Source organism: Choloepus didactylus, chromosome 10 (genome assembly GCF_015220235.1).
Source record: "Choloepus didactylus isolate mChoDid1 chromosome 10, mChoDid1.pri, whole genome shotgun sequence".
Lineage (NCBI taxonomy): Eukaryota > Metazoa > Chordata > Mammalia > Pilosa > Megalonychidae > Choloepus > Choloepus didactylus.
In genome coordinates this window covers 93563202-93579541 of record NC_051316.1, presented here as the reverse complement: position 1 = coordinate 93579541, position 16340 = coordinate 93563202, and the positions used below count along the sequence as shown (strand labels likewise).

The window sequence follows — 16340 nt, the reverse complement described above, 5'->3', positions numbered from 1 at the left end:
TTAACGGTCTATGAAATGAAGCAGAACTGAAAATAAGGGAGATAGAAATCACCCCCTGCATGTGGTGGTGGGACTTTTACTTCTTACAGGCTTTCTCATGCTTTTCTATATTTCTTTTGAATACAAATATCTATGGCTGTGTATATAAAACAATTTTAAGTACCTTAATTCTAATTATTTCATTTGCATGGGGCCTATAGATTTTCCAGCAATGACAGGATATTAAAGTTTCAGGACTTTTTTCTCAGCTCTAATCTAAAGAAAGAAAAAAAGAAAGGGAGGGAGGGAGGAAAATAAGAAGGAAGGAAGAAGGCAAGGAGGGTGAGAGGGAAGGAGAGAGGAAATTATATGAAGGAAAAATCTGGAAGATATATACCCTAGATTGTTAGTGGAAATAAAACTGGGTGATGGCCTCTCTATCTATCTTAGTTTGAATGGTTTATTTTATAACATAGATCTTTTAAAAAAAACCTTAAACATAAAAATGAAAGTAATTTTTTTACATTAAAAAATATTTTGGTTAAAGAAAGAATTCCGAGACTTGTTTTCTGGGTTGCTCCAGGGCTGCCGCACTCTGAGGTTCATGGCTTGTCCTCGGGGTCCCAAGGCTGGGCCAGGCGGATGGAGGTGGACGGAGGTCTGCCCCAGGGAGGCGGAAGGGCTGAGCATCCGCAGGAAGCAGCTGGATGGGGAAACCTGGAGCAGGCCCTCACTGGAGTGGACGCTTCGGGAAGCAGATGTTGGGTGTGCAGCTGAGGGCAGGCACCGGGGGAGACGGTCCCTGTCCCAGACCCGTGAGGAGGAGTGGAGGGTAGAGACCCTTGTCACAGAGGGGAGGGATCATGTGGCCTCAGAGGGCCTCTGCCATCTGAGGAGGTGGGTTTGTCCCTGGCCACAGTGGGGAGCCAGTGAAGGTTTCAGAGCAAGGAGGGACATGTTGGAGTGGGCTTCAGGGGGGTGGCTTTGGCAATGAGCAGACCAGTCTCTGCTGGGTCCCATCTGAGGAGGTGAAAGTTTGAGGGGATGGGGACCAGGACCTAGGCCTCCTGCCCTCAGGATCCTCCACCAAAGTCCCACTTTCCAATATTAAACTAAAGTTCCCCATTGTCTTCCTGTAGCAACTGACCCCTCTGACACTCTCCTGTCTACCTCCCCTCATGCCCACCAGTGGGCAGGCAGGAGAGCCAAGGCATTCAGGGAGAAATGACACTACTCAGAAACCCCTGCCTGGACCCAAATTCCCAGAAGCCTTTGCATGGGGTTGGACGAAGGCCATATTTCCATACCATACCCACTGGTGCTTTAGGCTCCCATGTAATGATTTTGCAAGCAGTCCTGTCCCTCCAGTATGCCCGCCCACCTCCCACCATTACTGTTTGGTCCACCCCTGGGCCCTGAGCCAGGCAACCTCCCAGCTTCCTGCCCTTCCTGCTGCTGCCTCCTGTGTCTTCTTTGAGCTAGAAAGATGCAGGCTCCACCCTCAGGCTTTTTGCCATCTGTACCCAAGTAGTCTCATCTCCCACTGCTCCTTTCTGCTGGTCTCACTGGCTTGGTGGGGGGGGGGCAAGGTGGCACTCCCACCACCAAGATTTTGTTCTTCCACCCCTCCCCCTGACATTCCCTCATCAGTGGCATCTAACGACAATTACATGTATGTGTGAACTGTCCCCTCCCAGCTCCGCTGGCCCGCCATCCCCCCAGCCCGTGCCCTTTCCCCCTCCCCAGCAGCTGCCCTTTCCCCCTCCCCAGCAGCGCCTGGGAGATCCTAGCACAGCCATCTGCCCTTGTCGTCGCACACAGGGCCCTTTGTTAGGTCTCCACTCCCAAGGGCATCTTATCTGCCTAAACAGGTTGTAATCTCCTGGGGTCATGACCCCCCTTCCTCCTGCCAACCTGGAGTAAACAAGAGTTTTTGTGGGGGGTGGGGGCGGGGGCGGGCGCTGGCAGCAGCAAAGGCAGAGTTCTGGCAGCCTGAACCTCCTTCCACCCGCTCACCGCCCCCACTGCTCCCTCCTGCTGGGCCTGGCACCCCCAGGCCCTCTGCATTCCGGGCTCTCCCACCCTCCCCCACGCTCATTCCCACGGCCTCCTGCTCCTCCCCAGCTGCTCTCCAGCTGTAGGATTTCACACACACACACACACACACACACCACCCCCCACCCCCAGCCCTGTCCCCACATCCCCTGCCAGGAAGCTCTTCCCCCAGATTTCTACATGACTCTTTCTTATCTTTCAGGTCTCAGGAATCACTTCACCTCCTCACAAGTCCTTCTGGCAGCATCCTGTTTTCTGTCCTCATAGCCCTTTCTGCTATGGGCAGGGACCTGCTGGATGGACAGTTCCGTTATGGGGTGTCTCCCCTCCTAGAGCTCCTTGTGATGTCCACTGAGGGAACCGAGGCTGTGACAGGTGAAGTGATTGCGCAGGAAGAAGTGGGGACGAGAGAAGCCAGGTGGGCTTGGCTCCAGAAGTCCCCAGGTGAAGTGATTGCGCAGGAAGAAGTGGGGACGAGAGAAGCCAGGTGGGCTTGGCTCCAGAAGTCCCCACACTGTACTCCATACCCTGGGACCTGGCCCCATAGCTACAAAATGTGTGGACACACTGGCTGGCTGAAAAAGCCGAAAGTCCCACTTCTCAGGCACTGTCACCAGGAAGCCCACAGTGCTGGGCCAGAGACAGGTGAGCTTGACCGGGAGACACAAGAAACCAAGCCAGAGCTTAGGTGCATTTATTCCTGTACATATCATTACAAAACCCAGTCTGGGGCAGTCGCCGCCCCCCACCCCAATGTGCAATGGCTCGCTGCTGGCCTTCACTTCTGCCTAAGCCTTCCCATTCCATGGCCTCCTCCAGGAAGCCCTCCACATCTTCCCTTCCAGATTCTGGAGAAGCAGAGAGCAAACTCACCCCACTGAGGCCCAGCAATCAAGTGCCTATCTAGAGCCAGGGGACGAAAACCAGGTGACAGGGTTTCTGGCCCTCTATAGCCATCTGAGACCCAGCTGGGGGGGGAGACCCTTGGAGCCCCTAGTGGCTCCAGACAAAGGGCTCTGTATGAAATTCAGTTTGGCTGGGATCCCCACCACACCCTCCACCCCTGCTTTCTCCCAACAAGTGGGAGAGCCTCACTGCTGGATGGTAGAAAAGAAGGCCTGGCCTTTTAAGAGCCAAACTAATGGCAGCTGGGCCAAGGAACTAAGAAAATAGCTTAAGGTTTGTTTGTCATATTCCTGTCAGAGTCCCCCAAACCCTGGGGGAGTTTGCGCAAAAATACCCTAAAGTGTTCCAGCACAAGGTGGGGAAGGGAACTGCAGACCCTTAGGGACATGAGTCCCCCTGGCAGGGACAGTGGCTGAGGGCCTAGTCTTAGGGAGGACAGACCCAAGGCTGGCAGGTGAGAGGTAGGGAGGTCTCAGACTCCACATCAGAACCAGACATGGGCAGAAGGGTGTCCAGAGAGGGGGAGGGATTTGCCCAAGGCCACTTGGAGCCAGGCCAAGACCCCGACCTGGGCCCTCTGCCTCCAGGACCTCCCCACAACCTCCACAACCCCACGAATTCTCTGGCCCATCCTCCAGACAGCTCCCACCTGCACTGGGAGATGAGGGAGCCACACAAAGTCCCCAGCTCCCTAGGACATGACCCCATTGTCCCAGCCAAGTGGGGAATGATTTGAGGTCCATCCTTGGGGCTCTGAACTAAGGCCTCATGGGAAAGGGCACATCCTTAGCCTCAGATTGACTCAGAAATACCCCCATACCCTGATTGACTATGCTCAAACCCTGACTGGTCGAGAAATAACTGACACCCCTGATTAACCACATAGAATCCCAAATCCCTGATCAGCCAAGAGACAGCCCCAGCCCTAGTGGGCTGAAGGACAAGCCCTCTTTGGCCCTGATTGGCCTGGAGACACTCCCGCAGGCCTTGATGGGCCAGGGGGTGCTCCGTGGTGGAGCGGCTGGGCTGTGAGCCACTCCTGTGTCCCCTATGAGGTTCCCACAGGCAGGGTGGCCTAGGTCCAGGAAGGGTGGGAAAAGGTGATACTGTACAGCTGGGCCCAGGACGAGAAGACCCTCTTCTCGGTGATGAAGCGATGGTGGTTGCCTTTGCGGCTGTGCTCATTCTGGATGTAGGTGACACACTCGTCTGGCCCCTTGGGCTCATAGTAGTGGTAGGGCATGCGCTGCCCGCGGGGCCGCTGGCTGGGGCAGAGCAGATGGGAGCCGTAAGGCAGGGTGGGCGCTGGCAGGGCCCTTGCCCAGGACGGGGCATGGGCCTTCTCCCCCTTGACCAGTGGGGGAAGTCCCTGCCCCTCCCTGGGCCTCAGTTTCTCCATCTCTGACATGGGTGTAGGATGGACAACGTTTGTGACCATCAAACTATTGTTCTTTTTTTAATGCAGTGGAACCTTTTCCTTTCCCCAAGAGGGTAGCAGTATAGGGAGTGGTAAGGACTGTGGGCTCTGGAGGCTGCTCCCACTCCCTTAATGCTTGTGGGACTTTAGGACACAAAACCCCCTCCTCCACTTTTCTCATCTATGAAATGGGAGAATAACAGTACCTATCCCTTAGAATTGCTGTGAGGAGTAAACGAGATAATAAATGTAGTCTCGCGTGCACACGGTCAGCACTCAGTAAAGAGTAGATGTCACTAGTGTGCTTTTCAGATGATAATGATGATGAATAAACTCTGGCTGAGTTTGAGGTGAGGCCCCTGAGGCACCTCCAGGGAACCTAGATCTGTGCAGAGGACAATTTGAATGCCATGAAACAGAGGTGCCTGAAGGCACCCCCAGCCAAGGTTTCCAGGCCCCAAGCAACATCCCACAGTCATTGGCTGGGCACCATCCTGGAAAGACACAAGCTAGGAGAACTCACCTGCAGTAGTCAGGGGGGACCATGCCATAGACGTGCACGTGGTCACACAACTCCACTGCAATCACCATGGTAAACCAGCCTGTGCTCAGCCAGGAATGGGACTTTTCCCTGGAGGCAGAGAAGGGTCATGATGAGGAGGCAGGCAGACAGGGGCGGGGAGTGGGTACGGAGATTTGGTCTACCTACATGGAATGTGCCGGAACTCCTCCTCCACCCACCCGTCAGGGCCTGCTCCCCCACTTCAGTTACCCCCAGTCCAGCCCTCCTGTGGGAGCAGGGCATGCTGGCAGAAGACTTGTATGGACAGAGATGATGGGTGTGGGAGACAGTTCCTCTAAGGGAAGAATGAGAACAGGGCATGCTGGGAATAACCTCTCCTGGAGATGGATCACAGTAAGGAAGACTGGGAGTGACTATGGCCACAGAGCATGTTAGAAGCAGCTGTGTCTTTAAAGCAAGGAATGCTAGGTGCAAACTCCTACGGGGAGTCTAAGCAGAGACGGTCATGCTAGCAGTGACCACAACTTCACAGCAAGGCACTGAAGAAGGAGCCAAGATCCTCAAGCTGTGCTGTCCTCTACTACACTAGCCACTAGTCACACGTGGCTGTTGAGCACTTGATGTGTGATGGAGATGTGCTACGAGGCTCAAATACACACTAGACTTCAAAGACTTAGTACAAAATAAAGAATGTAAAATGTCATTGATAGATTTTTTTTCCATTGGGAGTTTTTGATATTGGTTATATGTTGAACTGAAAATATTTTGGTTATATGGGTGTGCCAGTTTGAATGTATTGTGTTCCCCAAATGCCATTATCTTTGATGTAGTCTTGTGGGGCAGACATTTTGGTGCTGATTAGATTTGCTTGGAATGTGCCCCACCCAGCTGTGGGTGATGACTCTGATGAGCTATTCCCTTGGAGGCGTGGCCCCACCCATTCAGGGTGGGCCTTGATCAGTGGAGCTATATAAGTGAGCTGACTCAAAGGGAAGGAACTGAGTGCAGCTGTGAGTGATATTCTGAAGAGGAGCAAGCTTGCTAGAGAGGAACTTCCTGGGAGAAAGCCATTTTGAAATCAGAACTTTGGAGCAGATGCCAGCCATGTGCCTCCCCAGCTAACAGAAGTTTTCCGGACGCCATTGGCCATCCTCCAGTGAAGGTACCCGATTACTGATGTGTTACCTTGGACACTTTATGGCCTTAAGACTGTAACTGTGTAACCAAATAAACCCCCTTTTTATAAAGCCAATCCATCTCTGGTGTTTTGCATTCTGCAGCATTAGCAAACTAGAACAATGGGGTTGACAGTGGTTCTTTGAAAAGTTAAAAAAAAAAAAAAAGATAAATCTATCTCAAGGTTGGCAAAGAGGGAAGATACAAATTACCAATATCAGGAATGAAAGAGGGACTATCACCATAGATCCTGTAGAAATTAAAAGGACAATAAAAACATACCACAAATAACTGCATACAAAAATTTGACAACGTAGATGAAATGGGCCAATTTGTTGAAAACACAAACTATCAAAACTCACCCAAGATGAAATAGATAACCTAAATTTCCTGTAACTATTAAAGAAATTGAATTTATAGTCAAAAACCTTCTGAGAAAAAAGCTCTCCAGGCCCAGATGGTTTACTGGCAAATTCTTACCAAATATTCAAAGAAGAAATAACACCAATTATACACAATCTCTTCCAGAAAATAGAAGAGGGAATATTTAATTCCCCAATTCATTTTCTGAGGCCAGCATTACCCTGACACCAAAGACAGTACCCCAAAAATACAGAACACTATCTCTCATGAAGAGAGATACAAAAATCCTCAACAAAATATTAGCAAATCAAATACAGCAACATATAAAACGAATACATCACAACCCAGAGAGGTTTATTCTGGCAATAAAAGGTTGATGCAATATTCAAAATTAGTCAGTATAATTCACCATATTAATAGTATTAGCATGATCATATCAATTGAGGCAGAAAAGACATTTTGATGAAATTCAATAACCAGTCATGATAAAAACTCTTAGCAAACCAGGAAGCAAAAGGAATTTCTTCAACCTGATAAAGGAAAGCTAAAAAAAAAAAAACCCACAGCTAACACAAGAGTGACCTCTCATGTTAACTATGGACTAGAATTAATCTTACAATAATACTATTTTATCAATTTTAATAAAGGTTACACTAATGCAAAAGGTTAATAATAGAGAAAACTCTGTGTGGGGAGAGTGGCATATATGGTAACTGTACTTTCTGCATGATTTTCCTGTAAACCCACAACTGCTCTAATTTGAAAAATATATATACATATATATACACATATAAACAACAAGAACAACAAAAACTCACAGCAAACGTATCCAATGATGAAAGACTGAATGTTTTCCCCCTAATATTGGGAACAAGGCAAATTTGTCTACTCTTACCACTTCTATCACCATTCAACATTGTATTGGAAATTCTACCCAGTGCAATAGGCAAGAAAAAGAAGTAAAAGGCATACCAAAAAAAAAAGAAAGAAAGAAAGAAAGAAAACTTTCCTCATTTGCATATAATATGATTGTCTCCACAGAAAATCCCAAAGAATTACTCGTATCTCTATATACTAGCAATGAACAATTGAGAACCAAAATAAAATTTTTAAAAATGCCATTTAAAATAGCTCCAAAAAATTAAATATTTAGCTATAAATCTAACAAAACATGTATAGGATCTATATGCTGTACATATTGGGTTAAATAAAATATATTAAAATTAATTTCACCAGTTTCTTTTTACTTTTTTAATGTGGTTACTATAAAATTTTAAATTACATATGTGGCTGGCATTACCTTACTATTGGACAGCAGCTGCCTGGACCAAGGTACAACGCTGGAGAGCTTTCCTAAGGCGATTAGTCAGAGCAGGGCATGCAGGGAATGGTATATTCTCAGAATAGAGAATACCAGGAGCAACTGTGTGCTTAAAGCAAGACATGCTGGGAAAGCCAAGACTCTAGACACACTATGGGGAGTTCTCCTAGAAAGATGCTAAGGGTGACTCTGTACCTTAGAGCAGAGCATGCTGGGAGCCCTCGTTCCCTCAGAGCAAAGCATGTTGGGCAGAAAGCTCTCCAGAGAAGGCTAGTCAGAGAAAGGCATGCTGGATACAGATTTGCCTTCAGAGTAAGACTTGATGGGAGGATGCTTTCCTGTAGAGACTCATCAGGACAGGGGCATGATGGGGTGAACTTGCCCTCAAAGCAAAGCATGCTGGGAGGAAGCCCTCCATGGGAGATGAGACCACACATAACATGTTGGAAATGAATCATGCTAAGAACTGGAAATAAAGAGAACTTGTTTAAGAAACCTGATGAAAGTGTGGCAAGAAGGGGCAACTACATCCTCAGAGCAGCACATGCTGGATGCAATAGGGACTCTGAATGGTTCATGCGGAGAGGGAGCACAGGGCTGGCCCGAGGGGCAGGCGGCAGACTGATACCTGTCCTTGCCTGTCTCACCCCGGAAGAGGTCGTCAAATTGGCGCATACGGGTGGGAGAGACGGCGTAGGCCTCCATGTTGGGGAATACCAGGCCTGCCCGCTGGATGACACGCACGAGGCTGCCCTGGGGCTTCTGCATCTTGCTCGGGGGGGCCCCAAAAGATGAACACGGTTTCAGGGGTCCGGTTGATGAACTCCTGGGGCCTCCGCAGCACACGGAACACACTGGAGTGGGCTACCACCCGGAAGGTGGTCTTGTTGCCCACATCAGCTGAGTAGCTGGTGGTGGGTGCGTCATTCATACGGATGGTGCACTCGGCCTGCTCGATCTCGGGGCCCAGCTTGGTGCCCAGCAGGTGGCTGGAGCTGGTGACAATCACACACTGGTGGCACCGGGAGGGCAGCGTCTGGGGGCCAAGGAGAGTCAACACCATCACCACCAGTCCATGCCGGGCCCCATGCTCTGAATATCCAAGCCTCCAGAAGGCAGGAATTACTATGCCCGTTTTATAATTAAATGAAGCCCATCATCCAACATTCAATGCCTATTTATAGCAAGGTGGCTAATGGAAAGGGATTGCGAACAGAGCAATGAATGAGATAGAACCAGCCCCTGCCCTCAAGAAGCTCACAGCTGGATAATTCCAGGTAGTGATATGTGCTAAGAAGAAAATAAAATAGGGCAGAACATTGAGAGGGACTGGAGTGGGGCTACTTTGGAACAGTCATTCGGGGCAGCCTCTCCGAGCTGAGACCTCGAGAATGGAAAGGGGTTACCTAGGGAAAAATATTCTGGGCAGGGGGAACAGGAGGTACAAGGCTCCAAAGTGGGAATGAATGTGGCATGTTGAGAACCAAAAGAAGGTCACTTGGATGGGGCAGAGTTAACAAGCAGGAGAAGAGAATCATTCATGCAGGCTGTCCCCAAGGTCATACAGCAGAGCAGGGCAGGCCAGGATTTGAACTCAGGTCTGTATTGCTATACATCCCTAGTTTTAGCTTCAGCCCCAGCTCCTGAACAGGACATCCTCCCAAATTCACATTTCCACATTACCTGCACAAAGATACCACCTCATTATGAAGGAAAGGGTGTGACAGGCACTCTGGGCCTTGGTTTCCCCATTTGTGACATGAAGGGTTGAAACCACATGCTCTTTGGAGACCTATTTTCTGCACAAGGAATTAATTCCCTTTTACTCTTCAAGTTTCAGCTCAAAAGCCACTTCCTCCAGGCAGCCTTCCCTGAGCCTTTCCTCCAAGATCCAGCAACATGGCACATGGACCTTGACTGACAGATTTTCCAGTTTTCTTGAGCTCCAGTTTTCTGGCTTCCCCCATCAGGCTGGAAGCAACTGCAAGCTGCTTCTATAACCAAACCACACAGCTATTCCACTCTCTCCTTTTTTTATTCCCTCTGGGGGGGAACCCAGAAATAAAACTTGAGTTTCATGGCCACCCAAGACAAACAGAAGCCTGGGGAATGACTTTCGGCGCTCTGTGCAGCTGCAATTCAGCAGGGGTTGGGGCAATGCCATGTAAGCAATGGGAAAACTAAGGCAAGAGTCTGTCTCCAGAATTTGAAGGAACATTCCAGAAAGAGCATGGCTAAGGTGATCAAAAGTGAGTTCAGCCCTGGTTCTCCCCTCCCTCGCTGTATGGCCTTGGAACAGTGACTTCACCTCTTTGGGTCTTAGTTTCTTCATTTTTTCAAGGGAGATAATAATGCTGACCTCACAGGCCTGAGGATTGGTGGTCACCGTGTCTGGGACATAACATAGCAGGCACTTGAGAAAGAGCAGCCATTATAATTACTGTTTTTATGTTGTCAAGTACCCAAGTGTCCTGCCCCCCAAACCTCATGCGGATGCCCCAGCAGAGTGAGAGATAAGTGAAAATCAGAGATGTCTTTCCAAGGTATCTGAATCAGTAGACAGCAGGGTATTAGTGGTAGGGGTGGGACCCTATTGGGGCCCAGAGAGGGAAAGAGCACTTATCCAAGATCACACAGCAAGCAAGGGGCAGAACTGACCAGAAACCAGGGCCTCTGACTCTCAGGGTCCTCCCTTTCCTCTGGGAAGGATGGGGATGGCAAAGACAGAGGTGGAAGAGAAACAAGCAGTAATAATGGGCAATGGGGCGAATCAGCCACCAAGAAGCTTGCAGAGGGGCTCCTAGAAGTGGTCGGCCCTACCTTGTTGCCGAGAATGGGAACGTAGCCATTAGTGATACTCCACTTCTTGAGATTGACGGGCTGGTGGATGCGGCCCTGCAGGGAGCCATAATGGAAGACCTCATTGGCACTGTTGGAGCTGTAGAGGATGAGGATGGTGATGAGGGCAAAGAGGATCACGAACACTGCCGACCGCTGCTCCTGGAGAGAGGAGAGGCCAATGTGGGCCCAGTCACATGGCAGATTCAGCACCCCACCTCCCTGCTGCCCACCACGCCTAGCCAACTCCAACTCCTCATTCCCAGGCCGGTTCAGAGCCTACCTCCTCCAGGAAGGCCTCTGCCAACCTCCTGAGCTCTCCCTATTGCAGCACTGATCACGCTGCATTCAAACGGCCACCCCCACCTCATTAGATCATGAACTCTGAGGACTGGGATGGGGTCAGCCTCGGTCCTCATATTTCAGCACCCAGAGTGGGGCCTGGCACACAGAAGCTTCCCAAGGAGGGTTTGCTGGATGGGACTGGACACGGGTGTCAGAGGATCTCTCCAACTGTAGCTGGGAGGATGCCTAGAGACAAGAAGGATATCCAAGCAAGAGGCTCCAGGTCTCCCTCAAATACTAACTCCCTGGTGGGGTGTTCTGATCAGGAATTGGGGTGTATGGGTAGTTGGTGCACCAGCATGTGGCTGCAGGATCCAGAAAGTGGGTGGTACCCAAGGGGTCCACTGGGATTTACCTGTCCAGGGTCTGTGAGGCTAGGCGACACCCAGGAGGCCTGGCTCCTTGTGCCGAGCCCCCTGCTGGTTATCGATATATTGCCTCTCCGCAACAATTTCATCCATTTTGCCTACTTTGTGAAAGTGGATCTGAGCCCAGCTGGTAAGAGCTTTGTGAGTACAGGAGGCTGGAGAGAGACTGCAGGAGGAAAGGATTTTGCTTCCTGGTTCTGGTGGGCTTGCTAGGCAGGCTCCTGCAGGGCACAGCATCCAGCAGCAGCCAACAGCGCTCAACAGTTTTCCCCACCTCCATGCTGCCTGCAGGCAGTTTGGGGGCCTCCGTCTCAGCTTCTCCAGCACCCAGAGGCCAGCAGCCTTCCCTCCCTTGGGTAGTTCTGCCTCCTGTGGGACACCTCTCCATGAACAGCCTTCTGTCTAGGGTGTGGATTTCTGACAACTTCCACCAGTGCAGCACCTCAGCAAGTTCTCTGCCATTTGGTGAGTCATAGCCATGCCCCTCCAACAAGGTCTTCATCAGCCCTGACAGGGCAGAGGGGGCTCTGCCTCCAGTGTTCTGTCTCAGCCCCAGGGTGGTAGCTGCTCCTTATTTCTGCTATTCCTGTATTCTTTAGAGTTCCAAACCCTCATTACTCCAATCCCCTGTCACAGCTAATAATTCTTTATATTAAGCTTTCCCTGTTCAAATTACTATGTGGCTCCTCTCTCCTGATTGGACTCAGAAAAGTCTCCCCTGCCAGTCCCCCACCACAGCTAGACTGGTCAAGCCTAGGAGGACAGAGGTGGACCTGGGACCCAGGGAGGGCAGGAGCTTGCCCAAGGCCACCCAGCAGATCAATGGCTGAAGCAGGGCTCACACCTGGGTCTCCCAGGTATCTGCTGCTCTTTAACAGGGAAGGGAGACTGGTTATGGCCTAGGTTCAAGGCAGGTCCAAAGAGCCATTTCATAGAGGGCAATGAGAGGCTCCGACGGGGACGAGAAGTGGAGGGAGACTTACTTTGTTGCTACTCATCTCTCTCCGGCGTCTGCTGAGGGGTGGGGGCCAACGTCCCGCAGGTAGACCAGGGGGTGGGGGAGTGGGTTCGCACCTGCAAGCCACCAGAAAAGGTTATGGCCTAGGTGTCCTCCCCTGGGTTCAGCTGGCCAAAGGCTACAACCCCCACCCCCACCCCCAATCCCCATCAGCTGTCCCATCCACTCAGAGCTTTAAGCCTCAGGGCTGTATCCATTTTGCAGATGGGGACAATGAGGCCCAGAGAGGGCAGAGACCTGGCTGAGGTCACACAGCCAGGTGGTGGCAGAGCCCCGTCTCTCTCTGACCTTCTTCCATGAACAAGGGCTTCCCATGCCCAGGCTCTCCCAGGCAGCTGTAATCTGCCCCCAACCCAGCAGGAGCCCCATTTAGACCCCATGCTCTAAACTTTGCCATGGGTCCCTGTGGTCTCAGAATAAAGCAGCATGTCTTGTAGGTCCCCAGATTCCTCCCTGCTCAGCCCTCCAGGAATTGCCTGAACCAGCTGGCATAAAGCTTCCCCAGAGCCCTCATCTGGATCCCTGCCTCCCCTCCTGGCCAAAAGCCCTCTGAGGGCACGGCCAGCACATTTTCCATTACACTTCCAACGCACACGGAGATGTCCCACGCAGAGCATTGCTAAGGGCATGGACTGGAATATGAGACCCAGTTCTAACCCGGCTCCATCTCTGACTGGCTGGGTGGCCCGTGCAGGTCACTTGATTCCAGTGCCTCAGACGACTTATCTGTCAACTGTCGGTAATCACAGCCCCACCCTTGAGGAGTGGGTGGGAGGCCTCACCAGACAATGTAGTCTGGGACTGTTGCTTCCTTCCTGCGCTGACCCCAGAGACCCTGGTTGGGAGGCAACAAGCCCAGCTCTGCTCCTCGCTCCCCAAACAACATCCGGCAGTATGAGACCAGACCTCAGTTTCCCCACCTGTAAGAGGGGAATAAATATTTGTGTCCAACCTACCTCTCGGAGATTCAAGGCCAGAGGACAGTAAAGGAGGCAAAGTTTGCAGACGGAAAGACTGGGATCCAGGGGGAGCTTCCCCAGCTGCGCCCCATCCCGCAAACACCACTCAGCTCCCGCCACTATCTCCACCTCCTGACCTAAGTGCCGTTTTCTTCTACACAGCAACCAGGAAGAGCCAGGAGACTCTCCCCAACCGCTCCTGATTGGTTAGGTCCTGGCACCGCCCACTACCAAACCCCGCCCCCTCCCCGTGCCGGGACTTCTTCAAGGCCCATTCGCCACCCCACCCCCTCAGAGCCAGCGAGCGAGGGCGAGGTTCCAGGAGAGACATCCTGAAAATCCTGGCAATGCCAAGCAAGATCTTCTCTTAGCCGAAGAAAGGAGCAGCTTGTCCCTGGACTCACAGCCTGTCGGGCAAAAGCCAGAGTCCAGGTGTCCAGGGTCACTCCCATCAGCCCTGACACTCCAGGCATTCAAGGACCTCATCGGTCTGGCCGACTTTCTGAGCTGAGCACCCCCACCCCCACCCCTCTCTATACTCTCCTGATGTTGCCCCATGCTCCAAAAATACTAAAGCACTCCAGTTCCCAGGTCCACCCCCCACTTTCCCACCTTTGCTTGAGCAGTGCCCTCAGCCAGGACCACTGTCCCCCTGGTCTGCCCCGTCACAGTCCTGCTCTGAGAAGGCCATGGTCAGTACATCATCTCAGGTGCCAGTGCGAATCCCGGTTTCACCACTTACTGGCTGGGGGGCCTCGGGCAAGCCATGTGACCTCTCTGAGCCTCAGTTTCCTCATCTGTGGAATAGGAATAAGAGTAGGTAACCCACCGGGTTTTTGTAAGGATTCAAGCAGATGTGGCAAGGGAAGCACAGGGCTTGAAAGTGCTCCATCAGTGCCAGCTGCTATTTGTCTTATGGTTGGTTACTGGTTCAAGGCCAGCCTCTCCAGGAGTTTATCAACAAAACACACACACACCCAGTCCTCCAGGCCAGTGACTTCCTTCTACTCTCCAGGAACATGTGTTGGAACCATGCCTAAGCACCATACATTCACCGAATCCTTGTGGCAATGCCTCCACGTGGAGGCTCTTGGTCCCCATTTCACAGGTGAGGAGGCTGAGGTTCCGAGAGGCCAAGTGCCTAGTGAGGCCTCCCAGAGAGGCACAGACCATCCAGCTTGGGGGCTGAGTCTCCCGTGCAGGTCTCCTGGGCTGGAGCAGGCCAGAGACCACCCAGTACGTGCTCAGCAAGTTGCAAGGGGAGCAGGCCTGTTGTGAGTGCCTTGCTTGGGCTGGGAGGCGGCAACCCAGGGCACAGGGCTCAGGAGCCCGTTGTCAGCCTCAAGGCTGGCACGCAGAAGAGGCTGAGCCCGGGGGCTGAGGGTGGGGGCCACTCTGCCCTCAGTCAGGGCTTTGCCTTTCCCAGCCCGGGGAGCCCTCTTGAAGGGCCGGGACGCCCCCACGAGCCGCGGGGTAGGAGGGCTCCACGGAGAAGGGGGAGGGGGAGGGGAGACTCGGAATTCAGAGATGATGGGAAGCGCCGAGCCCAAGGGTCCACAGGAGGCGACTCACCCCACGGGCCCCCTCCCCAACTCCCCGCATTCCAGGGGAGTCCGGATCCCTAGCCCCAGCTGGGACGAGAAGGGAAAGCAGGATGGCGGCAGTATCCCTGAGCTCTAACGGGGTACTCAGCGACAGGGGAGTCAGAGAATCCTGCGACAGCCCCTGGGCGCGAGGACAGGGATCTCCGGGCGCAGTTACCGAAAGGGAGTGGGTCTAGGAAGTCCCCGGGGCTCCCCCGCATCAATCCTCATCCCCAGTGGCTCCGGACCCCCACTCCTCGAGCACAAAACAGCCCCCTCTCCCGTTGTCCACCCCCGTGGGGCGGCCGCTCACCTCCCCCAGTGAGCGCTTGGCGCCCGCGGCCCCCGAGCCCCCTCACATGGCGCCCGGAGCCTAGAGCCGGGGTCTGCGCATCGCAGGCCGCCCAGGCCCCGCCGCAGCCCCTGCCCGCCGGGTCCTAGCGCCGCCGCTCGTCGCTCGGGTCCAGGCCAGGGAGGGGGCGGAGCCTCCTGGGGCAGAGGGTGGCTCCGCCCGGGGGCGGCACCGGCGGGTGAGGGTGAGGAGGTGAGGATTGGGAGACCCGGGTCCCCCCGCCGCGTGAGCGGGTGGATCAGTAACCCCTGGAGCAATCTGTAGTAACAACAAAAATAACAACAACCTTTTGGAGCACTTTCGGTGGGTCAGACCCAGTTCGATCTCGCTGAATTGTCACTACGACCTCAGGATGGGAAAACTGTCCGGAGCACGTTGCGTTTGGAATCGGTTGAATCTCTCCCCCGACTATCCCACTGAGGGCCTCCAGCTTCCTGCCCAGGACCCTGCACCCATCGGTCGGTCACTCAGGGTTTCACCCAGGCTCTCCTGGTCACTTGTACAATTCTGCAGGGGTCCACCAGAAATAGGTATCGATATTTACACGTCCATCATCCACACCCTTGGACTCTCCGCTCTTGCAGAAATGAGGCCAAGACTGTGCGGCACAGGGGTTGAGAGTGTGGTTCAGGACACCCTGCTTGACTCAAGTCCAGCTCTTGCCACCTACTAGCTGGGAGGCCTTGGCACATTACTTACCCTTTCAGTGCCTCTGGAAAACGGGAAGAACAACCTCCAGGGTTCTTGTAAGGATTGCAAAGGTTTCTTCTGATCATTACCCGGGTCTTCTTTACCTCATTTCATGTGAATTCATTATTAATAGGGCACTGGCCAAATAAACAAAGGCGTGTCCTGGCGAGGGGGCACTGGGAAGCTGTTAAAATTATCATGTATCTAGGGATCAACAATAGGGGTGGTTGAGGGCTATGAGATATTTTGGGTTTTCTTTTTTCTTTTTATTTCCTTTTCTGGAATAATGAGAATGTTCTAAAATTCATCACGGTGATGAGTGCAGAACTATGGGATGATACTGTGAGCCACTGATTACATACTTTGGATGGACTGTATGGTGTGTGACTATATCACAATAAAACTGCATTAAAAATTATCATGCAGATGATGGTGATGGTAGCATGA

The 16340-nt window shown here is 52.3% G+C and overlaps 1 protein-coding gene across 1 annotated transcript; it reads right to left on the bottom strand.

The window, feature by feature from the left end:
• Positions 1 to 3874: 3874 nt before the first annotated feature.
• Positions 3875 to 15295, bottom strand: ST6GALNAC6 (ST6 N-acetylgalactosaminide alpha-2,6-sialyltransferase 6). Its single transcript, XM_037796971.1, is given in 9 exon segments — positions 3875 to 4205; positions 4881 to 4988; positions 8369 to 8520; positions 8522 to 8776; positions 10561 to 10740; positions 12275 to 12365; positions 13092 to 13229; positions 13881 to 14065; positions 15165 to 15295. Coding segments are annotated over 7 exon segments (1080 nt in total). The 5' UTR covers positions 13196 to 13229; positions 13881 to 14065; positions 15165 to 15295; the 3' UTR covers positions 3875 to 4015.
• Between the last annotated feature and the right edge of the window lie 1045 nt (positions 15296 to 16340).